Here is a 24,935-nt window from a genome sequence, read left to right as displayed (position 1 = left end):
TCAGTTGGACTGATGGTCATTTCGAAGATGCATTGCAGTAGGTTCAAAGAACTGGAAGAAAAGTGTAGAGAAGTTTAAGCTATGGGTGGTTAACTACAGAATCAACCAACAAACCCACCTGATTTCTAACTGTCTCAGCAGACTTAAAATAGAACTGTGTTATAAGGGAGAATCCTCCTAGAATTTGATGTTTGTTACCCAGATCATCAACGCTCAATTGTGTATATGGCAATAACTGTTTTGTCCTGAACTTTATTCTTCCAGTCTTTAGACTGAAACGTGATGTAACAATATGCATTGCAATTTTTATCAATATTAACATACTGAAGCTAAATACTTTTTCAGTTCTTGTTTCTTTCTCTGTTTTTGTTTCTTCCCACTTGACCCATGCATCATTAGCATCTTCTCTTCTCTCTGTCTCTTATGTTCTCTGCGTCAAAATAATATCCAGGACTCAGCACATTTAGCACATTCAGTGACTTTGTACGTTCCTCTACTCACAAACATAAAAGCTGGCCCCTGCTTGTTTTTCATCAAAACTTTAACATCCTATCCTTCTTCAGTTTGATTCACTCCATCATTCCATGTTTCATTACATTACAGACTGTAATATAAATTTATAAAAATTAAGACCCTTTACTTTCTAAAAGAAGATATGCAAGAAGATGTGAGAGCAGCACACACATTGCGAATGATATGGCAAAGGTAGAGTATTTGTAGTCTTCTAATTAAAAGGACATGCTTTGCATTCCAAATCAAGCAAGTTTTAAAATAAAGTAAGCATGCAATTCACCTCCCAAAGTCACTGTCATAAATTAGTATTCAGCTCAAGGACTTAGGAAGATTTAAAACCAAAAGCCAAGCCAAAAAATGCTGTATGACTTTTTCTCATTTGTCAGATAGGTTTGTTCTCCTTTCAAGAACTTCTCTATTTGGCTAATCTAGACAAATGCGTATTGTTTGTTACTGCATAGAGCTTTTTGTGGATGGCAGGTATGACTGTAGTCTACAGATGAACATACACCACAGAAACATGCCTGCTCTGTTTTGCATGTGTAGATCATGGGGATGTCACATCTTCATACCTTCCATCTAAATTAATTACAAACTGACCTTCTGTAGTGAGGGAGTAAGTCCTCTTAGAGTAATTTAATGCTTTATTTTTTTTATATTATAAATGGCACAGTGATGTTGTTAAGCATCTGTCAGCATTACAGTTATAAAACCTTTTGAAAGGTTGGCTTATCATACAAGCATTGGCATTTTCTGTGGTCTAAAAACTGGCATCTGTTATTTCAACTGGGGATTCTTTCATATATATTTTCAATTACGTCATTTTTTTCCACTTTCATGTTATCCTTTGGTTATACTAGGTTCTAACAGCATGCTAGTAAAATGCAGGCAGAGAACTATATTAGCTTCATTTCTCTACTTTTACCAATTTAACTGTTGTCCTGCAATGCTATTGCAAACCAATTTACACTGAAATATCTTTTCTCTATCAAGTTACATGGTGGATGACTGCAACGGAATGTTTTCCCAATTGTTCCAATGGAGAATAGAACCATTTATTTAAACAGTAAGGACAGAAGGTAACTTCAACTCCATCCGTGTATAAAAAGCATTCAGTTGAAGCATTTAGTTTCAACTTGGATTTTTTTTTTTTTTTTGATTCAGAGAATACAGCTATTTTGCTTAAAATTAATATTTTCCTGAATTTTTACTAAGAAAGTTTGCTATTATCTGGTTTACTGAGCTGGATGTGATCCTGTATATATGGCAGTAGAAATAGAGAGTTCAGCCTAAGATACTCTTGCTATCTGCCTAATCCTAGTTGCTCTGAAAAAATAATACTCAAATGTTTAAAGGCATACATTTTTTTAGAGACATCTTGTTCATTATGCAAACTTCCAAATCCTAAACTTTCTGTGTAATGAACATACTTTTAGTTTACATGTATAGTAAGATAAAGTGATTAACCTGAATACTTCAAAAAAATAAAATGATTAAATGGAGGGGGAAGAGAAAGGTACTCCAAGGAGCACTTTGAAAAGTACTGAAGCCCCAAGGTTCTTATAAATATTGTCAGATACAATATACAAGAATGACTTCTTCATTTCTGTAACATATGGCCCATTACCTAAGCCATAAGGAAAAATGCTTAGTGGTGCACAGAAAAGTACCAAACAGCTTAGGAGAGAGCTCCTTATTTCATGCAACTGTGTCGTTACATTAACAAGGCTGCTCATTCTAGCTGGAGGTCTGACTGCAGAACATGAAGTGAAAAATGCTTCTTGCACTTCCTTCCAAGTCAGAGTCTGGCCACAAGATAATTACATGAGTTGCAACTAATGTTTGATTCCAGTGATAATTGCCTGCTTTTACAAACCCATTCATGAAAAGCTTCTTGATTTATTCTATATGCACCGTCCATAGACAGTAGGTAGATGTTCGCTTTAGGAATCTCCACAATAACAGACTTACGTGAATGTTGTTCTATGCTCCAAACTGCACTAATCAAAAATCCTAGAACGGTGTGCAACAAGAACTTCTGCACAGGAAATTTGGTTCTTTTAATGAACTGATTAGATTTTTTTTTTCCATTTTGTTTTTTAAACAAAAGCCAAATGAACTCAAGGAAGTAACTCAAAACAGGAAAGCCAATATATCTAAAATATTGCATAAAATGCACTTTCTAAATGAAATTAAATTTCTTAACTGAGTACCAATATTTAATCTTTTGGGCTTGAGCCTGTGGTTGACTTGAAATGGCCTTGAAGTATGCTCACCTAACTTTATCTTCTCCACTTCAATTGAAAGGTTTAAATATTTTAAATGTATTTTTAAAGCAAAACCAATCCTGTTTTTCCCTGAAAGTAACAACTGATAAACCGATACAACATATTGAATTAGAAACCTAGCAATGTGTATCTCACTCATTATTAGTTACAGCTGAGTACACAAACAGGAAAACATCATTTGCGAATAAGAGTTTGATCAACATTCTATGTAACTGTTTTACATTCTTCATAATTTGAAACACCCCAGCTGTCAATACTGTTCTGTTTTCTGAATCTTGCTGCTAGATTTCTGTCATTCTATAAGGCTACTACAGAACATAATTTCTGAATTTGTAAGTTTGTGAGCTTGCAAAAGTGCCATTTTAAAAATATTTATAGTCAGCACTATGCTCTAGACTTTAGAAGTATTTTAAAAGCCTCGTTGTACTATAACTATTAATATACAAGGTTCAGTGTAAATAATTCATCACTACCAAGGGATATGGCAACTATGTTTCAAACATTTCTAGCTTCAAAATGCGAACAGTTAAATGAAATCACTGGAGTTATGGCAAGCTACAGAAACTGAGGAACTGGCCTCAAAACAGAAGCAGTAATGATTATAAATGAGCTTTTTTGATACTTCCCTTCTCTGATTGAGATAAGTAATTTGCACACATAGTCAATATTTTAATGGCAGGATCAGTAACTCTGGCACAAATGCTAAATTTAGCATTGGGCAGATTTTGAGGGGCCAGGAGGTAGCAGCTGTGACCTCTTGAGAGAGACATCTGCAGAAACATTTGTAAGAGATAGGGCCTCCCATCTTCCTGCCCTCCTGATTTTATATGAGCTGCTTGGCAGCATGCTCCATCTTTGAGAGACAGCATTTTCCCGATCCTACCAGTAGCAAAAATCAGCAAAATTAGAGGCTAGTAGCCCCTGCTTCAAGCAGAGGCAAGATGCCACCCGTCAGCTGATCAGCTCTGTTGTGTTACTTCAACATCTCCTGACTGTCCATGAGATTTCCCTTGGCGTGATCTACCTCTAATCTAGGAAACAGAGGCACAAGCTGCTCGCCACTCATACCAGATTGCCAGCCTCTGTTTTTATTGATGCAGGGACTTTGTGCATTCAGTACTATCTAAACACTGTCATTATCTCTCTAGTTGTCCTAAATAAAGCTAAATGTACCAATCATATTGACTGCAATGTACAGTGAGATGCAAAAATTCTATGGCAACGAGGCAAATGAGTATTTTTTTACCAAGGAAACGGGACACCATTCACTGCATTTAGGCAAAAGGAAAAAATGGAGAATTAAAGCATTAAAGACTTAATACAAAGAAACAGGAAAAAGCAGTGTTAAAAGGTATACAAGCAGGGACTCTTGATTCACAAACTGTATACTGCAGTTGTCAATTCTTCACACTATGGATAAATGTTTAGAATGAATAACAAACTTTTTGAGGGAGACTGTTCTCTTATTACCTCACTGAGCAAACCTTAGGAGATATTAAAGTTCTTGTCTCTTTCACTACATTGCTTCAGCAGATAATTCTACTGTTCCTCACTGCAGATAGGAAGATTAAGAAATGGAAGATTTAGTTTGTTTGCTGAGAACGGCATCATACGTTCCCTTACACAATGTGTTCTGCTCAGTGCAACACGGCATAGAGATAAGTGTTTACATTTCTCATCTTCAAATAGCCTTTCTGCATTGTACTGAGTGCTGCCACAGCTGACTTTTTTAGAGAAAGCTATTATCAGTAACTTTCCTAAGAAAGGACTGATTAACTGGAGTTGCAAGAGTAAAGGAATAATGAAAATAATGTTGGTCAAGTAAATCTATTACATATCATAAGCAAGTAATCAGAAATTCTACTACTCACTTCCATTGTGTCTTTTGAAAGATAAACAACCCAGTATACGAGGTTGAATCCTGCAAATGCCACTGGAAAGAGGATCCTAGAATACTGGTCTATTTTACTTGTGCCTCCAATTGGTGGTGGTGGTGGTGGAGCTGGTGGAGGAACAGACACTGGTTGACACTGGGATGCACTATTTGATATTATGCTGGCTTCAGGAGACTGTTCTGCCTGAGACGTTACAGAGTTTACTCGCTTCTTCAGGTTACAGTTAGAGTCAGAATGCTGTGGAAGAAAAAAAGAAAAAGGAGGGAAAAAAAGGGTGATTTTTGGATACAGAATCTTAGGTTTTGTGATCATTAGGCTTCTCTCCACCTTTATACTCAGTTTTCTGATTTTATTGCTGTTTCTCTGCTATAGAGCAATCTAAAGAAATCACAACAATAATGCAAATATACAGAGGTATGTTTGTGGCCTAAAGCTTTTCTGTAGAAACATAAAAGAATAGGTGATTTCTATATTTTTAACATGATAATAAATGGAAGCTACTAGAGAGAAAGAAAAGATTGAGCTAAAAGAAAAGAAGGTAGTGGTGTATCTAAGGTGCAATATATTGGGATGACTGAAGCTTATGTAGATATGAATCAAGTTTAAACAAATTAGCACATATGGGCTGGTTCAAGTGCAATCTTCACTGTGTGAGCCCATTGAGTTTTGGTAAACTTTCACTGAATGGAGTTCAGCTGTCATGCGTGTTAGTCCCAGACTAGCTGCTTATGAACTAGAAATCTGCTGCATAAAAGAAATAGACTACCTTTACAGTTGCTGAAGACACGTTAAATTGTCCTGTAGGTTTTTCTGGGATGACATTTCATTTTCTAATATATCTCATGATTCCCACAGCAGTTTCATGCATACAACTGAAGATGAATACTCATTCTAACTGTAATGGGACTATTTTTATTTTCATTTATGGCAAAATGAAACTAGATTATTCCTTTATTTTATGCAATATTCAAAGCCAGGTCAAATACATTTTTAGAAAGCTGTATGATTGCTCTTAAAAATTTAGCTGGACCTCAGGAAGATTTAGATTTTGTGTCTTAGTTGCTAGGCTGACATGTATATTCATTATATACACCTGTTCTGTTTGTGGCCAAGTTGCCATTTTTTACTTGCACAACAGTAGAAGTAATAGATTCCTTCCTTGCAGAAATGGTTTAGGAATAAGATCTACCCCAGGATCTAAGCCTGCTTTAATGGATATAGGTTACCCACTTTCACAGTACTATCAAATGGGAGGCTGTTTTCAAAATCCTTGCTGCTACTGCCACTGCCCAGGACTGCCATTAGTAATGTGGCTGCATGGCAGCAGTCATAAGAGTCGGCTGATGGCTGAGAAAATATGGAAGAACGCCTAGAGCATCAAGTTGTTTTTCGTTATTTTAATATGAAGTACTCACATTTTCTGTTAACAGGAAGCAACAGAAATACCCTAGAGTCTAGCAAGAGTGCTAACATACGTTTTAGTCTGAGGCTTCATCAATAAAGGAATGTAAAACTTATTTTCACGTTATTGATGAAGAGTATTGTGCAGCAAAATCACACAACATACACAGCTACTCTTGGGTTTGACTAAGCAGCTTTTTCGGTCAGCAGAACAAGATGACTGAATGACTGAAGCTGATGAGGGAAGTCTTACCCAATGTAAATAACTTAGAATACAACAGCATATGTATCTATTGCAAAATGGAATAGTAACATTTGAATGGTTTCAAGGTGGCCAAATTCTGTTAGATATGCAATTTCCAAAGTCATTCCTTGGGAGTGATTGAGTGGCAATCATTCACTCAAATGCAGCCCACTGTCAACATTTTTAGGATTTATCTTGCAGGATTTCTAAGCATGGAAACATATTTTAGTCAATATTTTAGTCAGATAAATGAATTGTTAATTAAAATGAAAATAAGCACTTTTTCAAATACATTGCTTATACCTTGGCTGTAATTTCTCTAATACAAGACTAGCCTAACACACCTGGTATCTCATGTATGACTGAAATAGAGTTATAACAGGATTTATCTTATTAGCGATCAGTGTTACACCAGAATTTCAGAACAAAGGACGTTGCTATAACATGATGCCAAGTTCTGCTTGTGGATGAATGCACTGGTATCCAACTGAAGTTGGGGAGAGATGGGTTCCTCACAGCTGATTTTAGTCTAAAAGGTGGAGAGAACATCATCTGATTTGAGAAAAAAACCCAACAACAACAACAACAAAAAAACAACAACAACAAAAAAGAAAAAACACATTTTTTTCTGTATCGATCTCTTTTTGCCTATTACGTTTTTGTTCCCCCACATCCCATCAACACTTCCAACTTGCCATATCCCTCATTCTTCCACTTTGCCATCTACACATTAAATTATTAGTATCATGTTTTGAAAGGATATTAATAGCATTCGTATTCCGGGACTGTGCCTATCTGGAACGCAGATGTTGGATTTTGTATTTTCTAGTAACACAGCAAGCAACAGAGAGACTTTAATGGAGGATGATCTACAGATGTGTCTCAGAAACAGGGTTATCCATGTCCACTTGCACTAATCATAATAATAATCCCACTCTATAAAAAGACTGACTGACAGAGACTGGGCTACTGCTTTCATACAAGTTGCTCTTCCGTTTTGTCCATATGCCCTGCTTTGAACTGAATTGTAAAAGTTACAAGGTAGCTTGGTTTTTGCTTTACTATAAGAGAGCTTGACCTTTTGTGGAGAATGAGTGGTTCCTAAAATACAAGTGCTAAGGTGCATTGTCACCCTTTTCATCAGTGATATTCTGGAATACAGTGGGTCAAATTCTGCTCTGGATCATTCAAGTGTGAATCAGGAGTTACTGTAGTGAGGTGATGGAGTTAACAGTAGGCAGAATAGATGTAGTGTATGGTCTGTGGATGATGTTCAGTATTGAACCTATTTAGAATGCAGAGGTAGTAAAATCATTGTGATCATCTGAATATGCTCTTGGTAAAGTACAATCTTGGTAGTTATTTTATTTATAACATTTATTAAATCTCATTCCTATTGAAGAAGGATTGCTACAGAAGGATGATTATGTCATTGTGATTTCATCTCAAATTCGAGACAGGAAGATCCGGAGTCAATGTGTGCCCTCAGAACTTGGGCAGCATATTAACTAACTTGATTATGCTCTCGCTTACGGGCCACTTTAGGTCAATTTTTATCAATGAAGTGATATTAATAACTTCTCATTACCTAAAATAGACTATTCCACTATTTAGGAAGGACCAGTGCATTTTATTGTCTCAGTAAAGTCACAATTTTTTGTCATGCTCTTCACCTGCGGGTGATGGTTTAGAGTTGATATAAATCATTAATAAAGTCCCTGAGTAGTTCGTTACACTGTCTTTAACACCCTCGTGTGCCTATCAGCAAGTCAGGGTCAAGACTATTTTTTTTTGTATATTACTACTCAGGATATGGAATTCTAAGTCCAAATTTATCTCAGATGTGTAATGAAGATGTTTCTCAGTGTGGCAGCTGACTGTAGGTCAGACTTGCTGCCCCAGAACCACAACTCATATTTTTCATTAGAATTTACTGCTAAAACAAGGAGAAGGTGGTGAGAGGAAACCACATAGTTTCTTATTTCAGCTGAGTTCTGAAAAGCAGATACAGTAATTCATCTACTGTATTTACATTTAACTTTTTATTTTGATAAGGATTACCCACAATGACATCATAAACTTTAGCAAAACACAGAGAGAAAACAAGAATGAATAGTCTATTTTGCATAGTTTACATAGGCAATCACTCAAATAGTAAGGACTGTTTTAGAATAATTAAGAGCAACAAAAAGAAGCCTGAGGCAAGGCACACTGTCGTAAAGAAATAATGAATTTTGTTAAGTACTGAATCCTGATTCAGAGGAGTACTCTTGCACTCATGTGGAATGCTAGTCCCATCAGGCAATTAAACTTGTCACTGTGTATGACTGCCCGGTGACACAGAACAAATTGCAAGATCACTGTTTAATTTGAGGTATCATAAAACTAGACTAGACAAAGACTGGTGTGTATATGGGCTAGTAAGGTATAGTCTGGCTTCCACTAGGTTTATGCAGCTCAGCTCTTTGATCCCCTGGAAAGCTCACAAAGCAGTCTCATCTTGTCTGTAAAGGTGCAGTTCCTCACAACTCTCATCAGTATCACTACAATTTGCTTATGACCAGAATGTCTCAGGAAGCTCTCAGCAAATTGCTTGGCTTCCAGATTTTAAAAATACAGCATATATAACCTTGGAGTAAATGGAATTTTTTATCTGCTTTTTCTGATTTTTATATAGATGCTAACTGTGATTTATGAATGTGCTTTGTTCTTATGTTTCTCCTCCTCAAGAGATTTCTGTAATTCATATTTGTAAAATTCTCTACTGCTTTCTGTTCCTTTGTACTGCAAATACATATTCTCACTATCAGTTTAGTTTATGACCTAGCAGTAACATGAGTATCTTACGTATGCACTTAGATACTGGATAACTTTAAATAAATTAATATCTGTATTCTCACTTATCTCTCTTTTAATCACTTATATCTCTTTTTCCTGTGGACAATGCAGTAAAAACAGATTAATGAGAATAAACTCTAAAACTTTGGATTAAAAATGTGTTATTCCTCCTTTTCTTTATAATGTATTGGTTAAGGATATTGAAATTTCTGACCACAAATCACATGAAAAAAACCTATAAACAAACAATCAAAAAAACTAGGACCAAAACTAAATGTTCATACAAGGCAGAACACTAAATTAAATGTTCTTTTTCGTTGTCCATCTCACTAGTAGATACAGTTTGAGTGATTTCAACCATTCATTTTATACACATAAAATCACGTGCTAGTGACCTAGCTGCCAAAGAGGGAGTTAAGCATAGTTTACCCCCCGAATGTTCCACAGTGATCTGTAAATCTCTTCTCAGCTACTGAACAATGCACATGCAGCACCTTGTAGCAGTAAAGCTCACCATGTCACGTAAGATGCCCTTGGGCATGCACTAAGGTACCTCAGTCTTTACAGTTCTGTGCAGTTTAAGTATCCATCTCATACCAGAGCTTCATTATAACCTATAATTTAGACATGTCTTTGCATATCTCATCTATGGGATCTGATTCAAAAAATGTGTATTGCAAACATTTAAAACAGTGTTCTCCATAATCAAAAGCTGAATACAGTTTAGAGGTCATTAACAGTCCTAGCTTTAGGCATCTCTTTAGGAATTCTGTTTCCTTTCCTAGAAATACTATAGAGAATAACACCCAAATTTGTTTTCTTCATGCTTTACCCTAGTAAAAGGGTTAAAGCACTCAGGTTAAATTACTCACTTGGAGCATGAGAAAGCCATGTTCAAATTCTTTCTTAACCTTCAGGGACAGAAATTCACGTCTTTGAAAACATAGCCTAACCATCAGGTGAAGCAGTAGGGAGAGCAGAGACTGGAGCTCTAGTCATTCTCTTGTCAATGTGAATGTACTGTGGTAGAGTCTCTTCCTAACATTTACATGTAGCATATCAGAAAAATCAAATAATTAGCAAAGGATGTGTTTATCTTAAACAGATTTAATGTTCAAAGTCACATTCAGCTCTTAAACTTATCGGTGTCAGTCCTGAAAACAGTCCCTGTCTGCATTTACTCTGCTAAATTTCTGCAGCATATAGGAACTACTTTGAGGGTCTAAATGAGACTGAACTGCACAAACAGTACTAGAGAGGTTTGTTTGGGATTTTTTCTGTAATTTAATTCTGTTTTGTTCTTACTGCCTCCATGCAAAATGGTACTGCAATTAGACTTCAATGCTAAACAAAAAAAATGTCTAAATCCAATTCTTCTTGAGTTTTTCTATTTTGGTGTATGATATCAGCTACTCCTAAACCTTTCTTACTGCCATGCATTGGCTTTGCCAATCAGACAAAGATATAACTCAGGCAGAATCAAATAATCAGCATCTACTTTCCTTGTTGGGATGACAAAAAATCAATATAATTGAAAGTTGTTGTTTGTTTTTAATAGTTTACTTCATAATATGCAATTGTGGAGGAGCAGGAAGGTCTCCTTAATTCGATTGAAAGTGCCACGTTCTCAGCCAAGACTTTAATGCATATAGCTGTTTCTGTTGGTAATACAAATAGAAGTGCTGTCTTTTGAGTTGCACTGGGATACTCATTAGACATACTCAATATATTCTGACGTAATTACAGAAAACTAAATCCTCTATAGTGAAGTGATATATGGCTGCTTTGCCATTGGGCAGGGTTGTTTAAAGAGAATGAGAACCCTTTTCTGCCCAAGCCATGTTATTTCAAAGCATAGGAACATTGTAATAAGAAAGATCTCCCAGCAGTATTTCACAGTTCTTTGTGGTTTTCTGTTAAAACTACAGGTCAAGCTACCACCCTGTAACAATCGTTTGTCTCTTACATGCAGTCTCTCACATGCAAAGGATGTCTTTTGATCCACTGTGTCTGTTCCCTGACCCCCTTGCAGAGCGTTACTTTAAATGGTGCATTCCAGACAGTATCACCGATTCCCCTTCCCCTGCAACTTCCACTACTGCAATATTCCTGGATAAAGGAAGCCATAATGGTGAAATAGTATGATTGATATAGAAAATAGACATTTGAAATTAATTCAAAAGCTAAATGCCATAATGTTTTGTTGTTGTGTTTTGTTTTTTTTTTTTTTTAAATATATGTATATATCATAATGTTTGGTTTTGGCAAGCTAGAACAAGCTTGGTCACACTATGAATAAAACCAGGTTTCTGTCAGGGTCCAGATGACCACTCAGCTTGTTGCCGTTGTATTTTGGAGTGGAACACCCATAGTTTGTACTTCACACAGGGATTGCCTGCAGCTGACAAAGACAGCAAGCCAAATTCTGCTCTCAGTTAACGGAGGTAAATAGAGCGGCTTTCCTGGAACCAGATCAGACATGCTGGGCTGTCATCAGTTAACTGAGTATATGGTCAGACCATCGTCTCTCTTACTGAAACCAGTGTAGTCCAATGGCTTAAGCAGAGTTTCGTCGTCTGCCATCTTTCTTTTCTGAGTCTACAGGTTTTTTGGCTACAATATAAAATCGAGAATATTTTTTTTCATTTGAATGAAGCAAGATTTTACATAAAATTAACTAGACCAAAGGGGAAGGAGATTTTTTGATAGTATTTTGAAATACTTTTTTTTTTTTTCCTTAGGAGACATAGTTAATTTGGAATTTAAAAAAACCCTCAATATATTCTGTAATTATGCTTATCTCAATGAATTTAGGCCCTCACTCAAGCAGTAAAAGCTTCTAACTGGCTGCTTTAGAACTCCCTTGACTTTTCATTTATACCAAAACTGTCTCACTGGGCTTCTCTTATGCAAAGCAGAAGAATGGGTCTCCTGTTATACAGAAAGTACCAGTTCATACAGCCCAAGGCTATTCCCACCACAATGTTCTTTAGCCACTCTTCAGGCACTTTAAGATTATTATTAAAAACATCTAGTCTATATTGCTATTCTTAATGTTGCTACTGGTAGCAGAGTTCTATTGGCAGTTGTACAGCCATAAATATGTTCAAGTAGGTACATCTCACTTTTTCATTTTTATTTTTATAAATGGACTCCCCGAAACTGAGTAAACCTCCACAATCATCAGAATTTTTCTCAGTGTAAAAATACCATCTGACTTCTATAAATGCAGACGACAGTAAGCATTTTTGACACACTGTTCACAACTCTTCATGCTATACCTGCCCTTTCATATAGCTAAAATTCTGAGAACTTTCATGCACTTAAAAATCACAAATAAAAATACTAGTATTACAAGTGGATAAACAACTTTACTATCCTATCTTAAACAGCTAAAAGAATTTTTTAAAAAAATTCACATATTAGAAAAGACAAGGTAAAAAAGACCAGGGTATGAGGGAAGGGCAAGATTTTTTTAAAATCAAATAAAGTACACAGTTAAAAAATATTTTAACATATAAGACATGGATTCTAATAGAATTTTTTTTCCTAATGAGTTAGAAAATATTTTAAGAAGAGAGGCGGAGTAAATGGGGAGAAAAAAGAAGAGCAGGAGAGGGAAGATAAATTGTAAACAATAATAACTGAGCATTGTAGCAACCAAAAAAGAAAAAACTGGAGAGAAAACTGATTAAAGAATCTAGAGGCAAACAAGCAGAACAAGTTGGGGGGTATAGGACAAGAAAAGGGAAATAAAACAGCTATTAAATCTACAATAAGAAAGGAACTGAGTATTATGCTGTGTGTCTTATTTAAATATAACTGCCTTAAAACCAGTAATGTAACTATAGAAGTAAAAAGCTCAGTAGAGGATGATAATCCTGAGGAAATGGTCATATCCTCACGCAATCAGCCTGCGCTAACTATGCTGTTAGCACTCAAATTGGCTGGTTCAGGTCTGTTTCAGCTGAAATTATATCACTGCCTGCAGTATATCCATCTGTGTGACAACACACAAGAGTTCTTTGCCCCTTACCTTCACCACACACAAAAAAGAAATAAAATAGTAATAAAAAAAACTTCAAAAAATCTCTTATCCTGTAATTACTCCTTTTTCCCAGCTTGCCCTTCTGGAATGGGGTCTTTTAAATGTAACAGTTAATTCTTCTAGAAGCTATTCTGACTACATCATCTTTCCTTCAATTGTAAGTATCCTTCATTTTTATGATCACATTGATTTTGCTTTTTCTATTACTGAAGAGGTGGGTTCTCACAGAGAAGTGGTCCTGTGAGAAAAAAAGTGGTGGACTTACGGGGCTCAAAAATTACTGTCTTGGATAATATGATCTTTGAGCAAGATCAGGACTATGGAATTTCGTGGACACTATGGGGTGTTTCAGAGTCTGAATTTATCCTGGGACTTAGATGTGATGGGATTTACTGCTCTGCTAAATCTGTATGCTGTTAGCTAGTTGTAAATAATTTTCTTGATTAAAAGGTTGCAGTGTGCTTCCTAGATGTCTGTTTTATTACTAGATGCCTTTTTGTTTTTCCTTGGAAAGGCTAACAAGTTAATATTTACAAAATGAGAAAAACGTGTCTTCAGTTTGGCTGTATGCCTGTTTGTGGCTGAAGATCTCAATAAGAAACTTGAGATCTTTTAATTTCTTTTTTTAGATTAATTTGTTCAACAGCCATTTTGTAGTTTGTGCTTAGCTTGGTCTGCAATGATACAGAGGCCAGGTAAACCTGACCCACAAGTACTGAAGGAGCCTCAATCAGCAGGAGTATGTTCTAATATACCTGGGCACATGCAGAGGCTTATTTTTTGCAACAGTTGTCTTCTGGAGACTGGGGGAGGAGAGGTGAGGGGGATGTGGTGGTAGCTTTGTAGCATCTGCCGTGAATTCACCAGCAGTAGCATGCGCAGAGCGGGCCAAACTTTTCATATCGCTCAGCAGGGACTTCAATTAAATAAAAAGTAGCTGCATTTTTTTTGTCCTTCTTGGAAACCTCACTATGAGTAATTCAAACTTGAGTAAGGAAGTGTGTGCAGGAAAGAACTGAGCTATTGTTCCAATTCATTAAGTAGCAGCTATCAATATTTTCCATGCTACATAAAACCAAGTGATCTCTCTTTTTCCTGATAGCTTGCCCTCAAAAAAAGAAAAAAAAATTCAACAAGAAATAAATGAAATTTTAGTACATTGTAAAGTTCCTTCTGTTTTAACAGTATTTTTCTTATTTTGTACTACTTTACTGTTGCAATGTTCTGCTCATTCAGTCCAGAGTACTTCTCATTCAAATATTATATTGGGGAAGGGGGACTATATCCTAATTATTGGCAAACAGATACTCTCTTTTCCTCTCATTGTTTTTTGTCAGGTTTAAATGTAATTACAAAAATTTACTGGTTAAAATAAATGTAGATATGAACATTGCAATATTGCCAAAACTAATTCAGCCTTCCTGCTGTCACTTTAAAATCAGTACAAGATTCTGTGAATGTTTGTGTCCAAGCTCCTTTTAGATATTTTGGACTTCCTTTTGTATTTTCTTTATACAACTGTGGTTTAAAAACAAACAAACAAAAATGTATAAAGATTTGCTTCTTTTTGTATCTATATATTTCATGAAAATAAAATACATTCCTCTATTTTATTATATCTTACAATGTCTTCGATCTTTTTAAATAGTAAAAAATGTGTAAGCAAAATACAATATGGCTTACAATTTTTTAAATGTTAAAAAAAATGTAAGCAAAATACCATATGGCTCACAAGCACAATGTTTCCAGACTGAAGTGAAGAACATTCATGGATTAGCTCCAATGAGGAGCAGTGGCAAGGTGCCCTGGAGTTTGGCTTCACTATAATATGGAACTTATCAATTATGACTTTGATGGTTTGTCTGTACTTAAATGTTATAACCTTAACTGCTGTCTATAAGCAAATGTGAAAAAATGACTATGGGGTGAGTCAGGTGTTGTCCTGATGTTCAGTAGCTCTTAGATTGACTTCCTTATTCAACTATAGACTCAAAGGTTTTGCAGAAGGTCATTCAAATTCTGTTATTCCTCTCAGAATAGGAAATGTGGTGGTAGTAAAACTGATTTTGAAAACAGGAGGGCTAGGGCTATAGGGATAAATATATTAATATATGTTGTGAGACAGCATTCATTACTTAGCCTGAGATGTAAAGAATAATATTTACAAGCAACTCTGACAAACATTTTTGATACTAGAAAGCCTTCCTATCTTTCGCATATAGTAAAATCTATCCTTAATCTTTACATTTATGTTTTTTCCCCAGGCTCCCACCAACACAGATTTTTATGAAAGTAACAGATGCCAAGTTTATGTAAAGGCTAATTCCGCTTTTTCCAGATGACCCACTTATGGTATGTACCAGTGTACTACAGTGATCCCATAATCATCTGGCCAATGCACATGTTCATTCCATTGTACAGTGTCCTGCAACTCCGTAGTCTGACTGAGAGAACCACAGCTGCCTGACCACACTGCCTACAGCATTGCTCAAGAGAAGTATTATGGGTAACAGTCTAATGGCTTTCCTTAAATATCTTACCAAATAAACAACTCTCTAGTAAATCATATCCCAAATTTAAATAAACAGTATGAATAAATGAAGCCTTTTCGTTTTCTGAAATAAGAACGATGTCTTAGATAAATAGACATGGTCTGGTTACATAATCTGTCTCAGGTTAAGATCACTTTAATATTGTTTTGCATTCACTACTTCAGCTGCCTCTTCCTATATGATGCTTATTATCAGAAAAGCAAGCAATTACCGAGACAATCTCGTCCTCTGCCGGTACAGTTGCTGCTGATAGTGCTGCTGCCAGTGCTGCTGCCCTGGCTGCCTTCCTCATTGCTCTCTGGGTCTGAAGATTGGTAAAGTAGTTGACAGCTGCAAACTCAATAAGTGCAGAGAAGACAAAGGCAAAGCACACAGCTATGAACCAATCCATGGCGGTTGCATAGGACACCTTGGGCAAAGAATGGCGTGCACTGATGCTTAAAGTGGTCATTGTTAGAACTGTAGTGATTCCTTGAAAATAAGGGAAAGAAAGTGGGGGAATTAGATTTTTGCTTCAACACTCATACTCTTAAATTCATATATATTAAAAAACCCCACAACTCCTCTTTGGTTTTCGCTGTCATCCTACATAACAGCTGACTACCAACACTGCTAAGTCTTTTGTATTCTTGAGTAATTAATGTATACTGGTTTCAGCATCTAAAAGCTCTGAACAAACTTCCTTAATACATTGAATGGACTGAAAGTTAAGATAACTACATACTACCCGGTGCAGCTTCTTAGAATTGTAGTGAACATGGGTATAACAAAATTCGAGGTCAAACTATGAAAGACACTTTACTTGAGGGGTTAGTAAGTGGAGCGTTTGGCAGAAATCTAGATTAGCATACTGTCATTTCCCAACAGTAATCCTATATTTCTCCTGTTGTTGCACAAGACAGATCATGGTTTACAGAACCCTCACTGAATCAGTTGAATTCTGCATTAAAACCAGTGGTAGGCTATGATCCAAATATTTATAGTAATGAGAGTTTGGTCCCCTGTGTCTTTAATCACTGGATACATTGTTTAAGATTCAATAACACTATTTTGATTTAAAAGTGCCCATAGTTACAAATACAGGACAGAAAAGCTACTTCTCTACAGCTGCTTATCTATTTTCACACAACAAATCTGGTTATGTAGCTCATGGGCCCTACAGTGTTATTCATGTGAACTCATGAATTTATTCTTTTTGTTTTGAAGTATACAGCATTAACAATGTAGGAAACATACTTCCCACTGTTGCCTGATAGAAGTTAAAAGTGCAAAAGCAAAGTCATTCATTGACATATGAGCCTCTATGACTCATGTTTACTTATAATTATGCCTGCTGGAATGTGAAAATTGCAGGTATGTAAAGATAGCAAGTGGAGAATACCCCCTTCTGCTCTTTTCTGCAATTGGGAAAGGGTAGGTGGGAAAGTAAAGGATGTTAAAATGTCATGTTATGGTGATGAATCAATGCACTATGAATGATGCTCGGTGGCAAGGATGCAGTGTCATTACATGCTGCAGCATCAAGACAGGGTGACTAGATCATTTCTTTCACATGATGTAGCTTGCCAGCTGTCTGAGGTTAGCTACATCCCAATGTTGTTACTTAACATGTTTTAATTAAATGCAAATAGGAGACGGTATAAAAATATGTAGGATCTCTACTTCTCCCAAATCTGCCAGACTTATTTTATAATATGAATACAAGTATGCTGAGATATATTCCAATTCCAAAGGTCCAGAATGAACCTTTCAATATGATGTGTGATTAGATTAGAATCTGTCCATGTGCTAGTTAGTAATAAAAATGATATATTCTGTGTCTGAATAAAAACTTACTGCAGCAGGAATTTCAGCTTAGGAATATGACTCCTTTTCTATTACAGATATAGATAAGACTTCTCTCAAAGTAGAGTGAATATTGATGAAATGCTCTGCACAGTGGAAAAATACTTTATCAAACTGAATGCCAAATTACAGTTGGTAAACTGTCTAACTGATGGTTGTTTGCCCTTGTTTTTCAACTTTGACACTTCTTTGTAAGTTTTGAAGAATCTGTTACTTAATGCAAATACTGAAATATGTTATCTTTTCTTATTAGAAATGAAGCAACAACAAAAAAAACCAAAACACCCTTCCCTATCTGAGACATTATTATAAATAAAGTTTAATGACTCAATATTAATTTAAAATTCCCAGGGGGACCTCCTCGGAAAGTAGAAACTGAGTACTATCTTTCTGCAAAATAACAGATTAATTTTTTGCCAGGAATAAAAAATATTAGATAAAGGCACATAAAAATGTGAAATAATAGCCACTGCCATGTGGATTTAGAGCATACTTAAAACTCAGCCTCCAAGAACCATGTTTTCAATTCTAAGAAATTTCTGATCATATCATGCTTCATAAAACTTCACACATATATACATATATATGTGTAGCTACATACATAGCTCAAAATAAAACAAAAGGAATTTTGTACTAGCAATCTGCCGTTCTTTGCAATGACACAATTATAAGTATTTCTGTCTCCCATTTTTCACTTGCAGGTCTGCAAAGAGTGGGTGCTTATGACCATTAATTTATCTTTGCAAAATGTTCAGAGTATTTTTTGTAATATTACCTGCAAAAGATAACTGGCATCCATTTTAGAGGTAAATAGAGTTGCTAAATGAATTTGTTCTGAGAAATTGGTTTTGGCACACCATTGTTACTTTTCTACTGTTAATTTCTCTCAGCCTTAGAGTTTGGGAACTGAGATGTAAAACTGAAAACTTGTAATGCAAGTATTTCCAATATGATGCAAAAAGGATAATTTTAAATATTTTCTTTTTCACTGGGGCCTGAAAGTCTTTTTTTTTGTCATAAGGAATTTGCCCTCTTTTCCTTAGATGGAGCTGTTCAAAATCCAGGGAATTTTGAATTAGTGAGGACTATAAATTCAGACTGTGCCTGGGAGAAACAAGAATGGAATAAGGATTGAAATACATTTTTAAAATGTCAACGTGACTAATTTTCCACAATACTGAGAAAGATGTCTATTTTACTATTTTTGTAAAATATTTACTGTTTTTAATTCTGTATTTACTATGTAGTATGGTATCTAAGAGTTGTTATTCTAGGGTTTGGGGTCTGTATGTAACTATTACTGCATCAACTAACGACTTATTTGCACATTACTTCAAGCATATAGAATTGGCTTCCACTGCCCACTAAATAGGAAATACATTTTGCTCAAAGTGTAGAGGATGGCACTGTGTAGTCCTGAGATGCAATATAAAGCCAAATCAGGTAGCATCATATTTGGTGTACAAACCTCCTAGATATATTTTGTGCTTCAGTTGCAATAAACATAATTGGGAATCTACTGCCTGATATTTTAATATTTTTAAGCACTTAAAGAAATCTCAGTTGCCAGAAAATAATACTTGTAAGTGCTTAATGATGTCAAACTGCATCTCAACTCCCAACAGGGATTTCAAGAACAAAAGTGTTGATCTTTCTTTAGAGGCACCTGAGGAAGTTGTGTTCATTCCACATTCCTGAAAGTTTGCAATGCTTTTATGAATACCCTTTCCTGCAGGTAGAAAAAGCCGACTGACTGAAGTGAAACTATATACATTCTGTAGCATGCTAACTACAATTACATACTCTTTTTTTAATTATGAGACTTGCATCATTTATGCTTAGGAAACATGTATGGTTAGGAAACTGAAGACAAGTCTCACAAAGGGCCTAAGAGAAAACAGATAGAGTTGCAAAATATATATGTGTAGGTAGTGGATTCATGAAGTTTTTGACAAGTTTTGTTATTTTTACTTAGTATTTTTATGATTGGTTTTCTAGAAGCAACACTTCAGTCAGAGAAAGTTTACCACTTAATAACGAGTGCAGCTGAAGTGTGGAGTGGTGTAAAATGTAATAGCAGAACACACACTAAAAGTTAAGGAGACAAAACTCAGCTTTGGGAGCATTAATTCAAACCACTGGAAAAAAAAAGGGCCTTGCCATACAGTATGGACACAGCCTTCATATTCCAACTTCAACGTGTGCTAGGGACAGGGTTCATCTCACCTAACTTTATCCACCTCAAGTCCTCAGTACTTGTTTAAATACCTTGGTAGGCAAGTGGAAGAGAGCACTTCAGAATGAATGCTAGATGAGGTACCTCACATCAGATGAGATTAATTCCATCTCATGTGATTTTTTTTTTAAAGCTTTAATTCAGATGGGTTTCACAAGATAATAAATCAACAGAAAATGTCCTCTTCAGAAAATGGAGAGGGTGACATTCACTAAGAAATCGTCCCTTCCTGCATATGAAAGCATATGGAGGGGAAGAAAACATCACGAACAAGTCTTGGCTAACCAAATATCCTGAGTAATTTTGACGCTCATTGGCAGACTGAGTATTATTTGGTTTAATTTTAGTATTTACTTTTGTTCGTTGAAATCTACTAGCTGTCTTTTCCAAGCCCCACTGGATTACAGTAGCTGTTCGATACAATGGATTCAATACAGTGAATGGAGTGAATGATGAAAGAACAAAACATGAATACCAGCCACGGTTCTTGCTGGAACAGATTCTTTGTTGATCCAAAACACAACTTGGGACAGGACTACAGTCATGATGCATGGAATGTATGTCTGAATGAGATAGTAGCCTATTTTCCTTTGAAGATGGAAATAGAGCAGCTGAAGTGAATATTCACCTAAAACAAACAAGCAATGAAAATAATGAATGAATGGTATATGAGATGCTGAACAGTTCGAAGACCTTAATGCAGCATACCAAAAACTGTTCTGGCTGGAACAGACTCCTTGTTAATCCAGAAAGACACCTGAGAAAGAATGACTGTCATAATGCATGGAGTGTATATCTGTATCATGAAGTAGCCCATCTTCCTTTGCAAGTGGAAATAAACTGTCATGATTACATATTCACCTGTTAAGAGACAAGTATGTCAGCATCATTGGGCAACATCATGAGTAAACATTATTGGCTTAAACCAAACATACTGTTCTGAGGAAAGCACTTACAGGCCTCTTAGTGCATAATAAAAATAAGCGGATTAAAAAAAGGTAAAGTGACTTTATGGAAACAGAGGAGAATAATATTCATTTTATGTATTGTTTGTACTGTGGCAGGGAGATGAGGAATTCTTAAGAATTGCATGAAAAATTGTATGCTTAAAGAGACTATTGAAAAGGTTAGATTCTTTCTATGTTTTACAATAGCAAAATATAATTAAACTGATTTTTTTCTATATTAAAAAAAAAACAAACAACAACAAACTGTGATTTATTTTCAAGATGTGTTTTATAATGTCAATAGTTCATACAAGGCTACATCTTACCTGTGTTAGATTTAATTGTTTCACTAGATACAGTTTGTCCTATGAGGTCATACTGGAGGAGACTGGAAGACTCCTGTGGTACTTCTACTGAATGCAAGGGTCCTTTTTTCCATGTATAAATTATTTCACTTTTTGGATAAGCATCTGAGTTACAGAGGAAAAAAATTACTATTGTTAATTATGTAATTTAGAATAAAATGAAAAAAATAAATAACATGATCCCTTTTGTGGCTCAAATACCCACAGAAACATGCATCCTACTCCAGCAAGTTCCTAACCTCATTAATGACAAAATGCAAAAAAGCCAATAAGAGAATGATTGAGGTGGGACCTGATAAGCACTAGCTGTTGTTTACTAATTTGCTATAAAACAAATACATAGATTACTACAGATCAACTAAATATTTTCAAAAGTGATTACCACAGATTGACTAAATATTTGTAAAACTAGAAGTAATATAGAAAATTTACTACAGCTTTTGTAACTTATTGAAAGATCCACTTTGACTACTAGATGTGTAAGAACAATAAACAATAAAATATGCTTCAACAGTTACCCTTTAGTGAATAAATCTATATGCTTATGAATGGTCTGAGTCTCAGAGGAGAAAGTAAGATTCTACTATAAAAAATTATAAAAAATTAAGTAGTGTCCTAGGATCTCACTTCTGAACTTCTCACATACATGTAGACTGAATGTATTACTATAAAAAAAAAATGAAAGATAGAGAAAAACTTACAGCTTCCAAACTTCAATGGACAAGCATGTCCATCCATAGGGAAGTTCACCAACCGCATAGGACAATCAGCATTAATGGTTAGTCTAGAATACATTATAGTAGATGAAAATGAAAAAAACACTACTTGAAAGAATCAAAAACAAAGGTCAACCAAAAGCAGAAGAATAGGTTCTCACCTCATTGTGTAAAGAATAGTTCCATTCTGCATAATTCTGAAAAGTTTGTTAGGAGTTGTCATATTATGAGCAATTGATTTTTTTCCATTTCTAAAAAATGTGTCTGGTGTCCAAATTTTACTAACCATTAAATTGTTCAATCTCAAAATCTCAGTTGGCCCACTAAACTTCAACCTCTCATCAGTCCATGTCTGCCGAAAGAAGACATCCATTGTGTATTCCTATGGAAAACAAACAGGTAGTTGACTGATGTGTGGGGGCCAATGGTCCCAAGTTTCTGTGTGTACAGTAACTCCATGAAAGAACCCAACCCACATGTCACTGGCATTTCATTTACTACTTAAACACTTAATCCTATTACCATTAAGTAGTTACTAAAAAAAAAAAAAAAAAAAAAAAAGCCTATTTTCTTATTATTTAAAGAATAGTTACTAATTAATTAGTGAACAAATAATTTGGTATGAGTAAAAAAAAGAAACCTCATTGCCTCTCAAAGATAATAATTTAATTCAAAGTGACTGAGGTCTAAGGAAATATAAACATCTAATTTAGTATTCTCTCAACGTTTAATTTCCAGGAACAAAAAGACATGATCAGTGCCTCTTCTGCAGCTTACTTTGTATATTCACAAAGAAACAACTGATGTGAGTGAGTCACATTACAGTAGGACTATGGCGTCAAGTTAATATTAATCTAAGTTATTTTTCTCAAGGATTCTTACTAATATTCTCACAAGCCTTCAGAATGGAGCTCTCTACGGAAGTTGCTTAGGAAATAGAGCTTAACCTTGGCCAGAGGCAAATGTGTAAGAAGGCAAGGTTATGCCTTCTCTCAAACAGACTGCTGAAGAGAGGTGGGAAAACTTTGGGTTGCACCTTGGGGCCCACAGTTCCTTGCCTGCAAACTGGACTGCAGGCTCAGGTCAGCAGGTGCTGGAGGAAGTGGGCTAGGGCAAAACCAGCAAAATCAATTTCCAGAAGAACAGCAATGCCATCCTCACTCTGATGGTGCGTTATTTTCCTGGGGTTGCTGCTGTAATTGACAGAGTTCACCCAAATCTGCAGCTGCCTGGAATTGGGGGTACACAGCATGGCAAGGGGCAGCCATCTCAGAAATGGCCATTGCAGCTGCTCATTAAATTATTGCCTAATATGCAGCCTTCCTGCAAACCTATGTGCAGGGCCACAGATGCTTTCAATCTTAATGAGGTTAAAGAGACATCTTTAACCTCCCACCCGTGCCCTCACCCAAGGCTTACATTGCTCTCTGTGCTCAGGCTGAGACCTGGGCCTCAGGCTGTCCTGGCTGACTCTGCTGGGGAAATAGCTGTATGCAGCTCTAGCCAAACTGCTCTGCTGGGGCCTGGGGATAGTCAAGAAGATTAAGCCTCGTAATCTGCTTTAATGACAGTCAACTCAGATGCCACCGTAATGAATCCCGGGAAAGGAGAGCAGGGGCAGCAAGCCGGGCCCTTACCATCTCCACGTCGGACACTGGCCCAAAGCTGGTCACGTAGATGTCCGTTTTGACTTCAGTCACGGCGCCTGCGGGACACGGAGACGAGCTCGGGGCGAGCGGAACAGCGGGGCTGCCCCGACAGAGCCGGCGGGGCACGGGAAACTTTCCTCCTTTGCCGCCCGCCTCTTGGGTTTCACCGCCTCCCTCCGCCGGGACGGGATCCTCCTCCCCGAGCCCGTTCGGGCGAGCCCCCCTAGCCCCCGAGAGCCCCCGTTCGTCCCCCTGCACCGCGCCGTGCGCTCTCAGGCTCCCCGACGGGACCGGAGTTTACCTCCAAATCCCGGTCGGAGCCTGTTGTCGTAGCCGTCCAGCAGCTTGTCGAGGATCCGGGTGATGTTTTCCGAGTACAGGTCCCCGCCGTCGCCCTGGGCCCCCAGCGCCTTGTCCAGGCTGCGAGGAGAGGCCGGTCACGCCGTCAGCCCCTCGCGCTGGGCTCGAGCCTCCCCCCGTCCCCCTCCTCAGCCCTCCCGCTAAAGTGGCGCCTGTCGAGGAACCGGCCCCGGGGGAGAACAGAGGAGGGCAGAGGGCTCGGGCCCCGTCGCTTCGGTCCTCCGGGCTGCGGCCGGGCTTGAGGGAGCCGTCAGCAGTCGGCTGGGGTTGGGAGGGGAGCGCTCACTCACCTCACAGCGACGCACACCCAGGCGATGAGCAGAGCCATGCCTCAGGTACGCGCGGGGACGCTCAGGTGCTCTCAGCCCCGTCAACTGGAGCGAGTGTCCGCGCTCATCCTCCTGCCGTCCGGCCCCTCTCGGGCAGGGGCTCCGCCGGGTGAGGGTGGCTCACCCCCTTCCCCGTGGTCCTCGGCCGCTCTCTGCCCCGGGTGGGGAGGCGGGGGGTGTCTGTGGCCGTGTGTGTCCTCTAGATTCGCCACCGCCGTTCAGCCTCATCTGACCGTTCCAGTGGGGAATTAGAGTTTGAAGGGACGGTGCGCGGTCGGAGAGCAGTGACAATAATCGAATAAGGCATTAGGGGAGATTAAAAGGAAGAAATCCACTGCTAGTTTTGGCATGGAATTAGCAGGGACCCGTTAGGAAATCTGGAAAAGCGCTGGCATCTTGCTGATAGAGATTATGTTAGAAATGGCCTCAGCTTTTATTATGTTTATGGTTCACAGGGAGATTATTATGCAGCTTCTGCATCATTAGAACTTTGAAAAAAAACAACAAAAACAAACCACAACAACCCCCCACCCTACAGTTTCCAATTTACTGGGTTTTTTTGACCTTTCTCAACAGATTTCCCCATAATCAATCCTTCAGAACTGTACAAAGGGCTTGAATATCTAAATATATTAATATATGAACACTGAACAGTAAAGTTGGTTCTGGCTCAGATTTTTGGATTTTTTTTTTTTTCTTTAATACTAAG

The 24,935-nt window shown here is 37.2% G+C and overlaps 1 protein-coding gene across 1 annotated transcript; it reads right to left on the bottom strand.

The window, feature by feature from the left end:
- On the bottom strand, positions 1 to 24,225 carry GABRA6 (gamma-aminobutyric acid type A receptor subunit alpha6; the record flags this gene model as incomplete). The annotated part of the gene is made up of 10 exons (XM_082063409.1): positions 1 to 51; positions 4,673 to 4,933; positions 15,991 to 16,250; positions 20,569 to 20,721; positions 21,134 to 21,277; positions 21,874 to 21,956; positions 22,050 to 22,270; positions 23,526 to 23,593; positions 23,839 to 23,957; positions 24,188 to 24,225. The coding sequence occupies 10 exons, from the start codon at positions 24,223 to 24,225 to the stop codon at positions 1 to 3; spliced, it is 1,398 nt and encodes a 465-aa protein (XP_081919535.1).
- Positions 24,226 to 24,935: the final 710 nt, after the last annotated feature.

This window comes from Streptopelia decaocto, assembly GCF_964273445.1.
Source record: "Streptopelia decaocto genome assembly, chromosome: 12".
Lineage (NCBI taxonomy): Eukaryota > Metazoa > Chordata > Aves > Columbiformes > Columbidae > Streptopelia > Streptopelia decaocto.
This window is presented reverse-complemented; position numbering and strand designations above follow the sequence as displayed.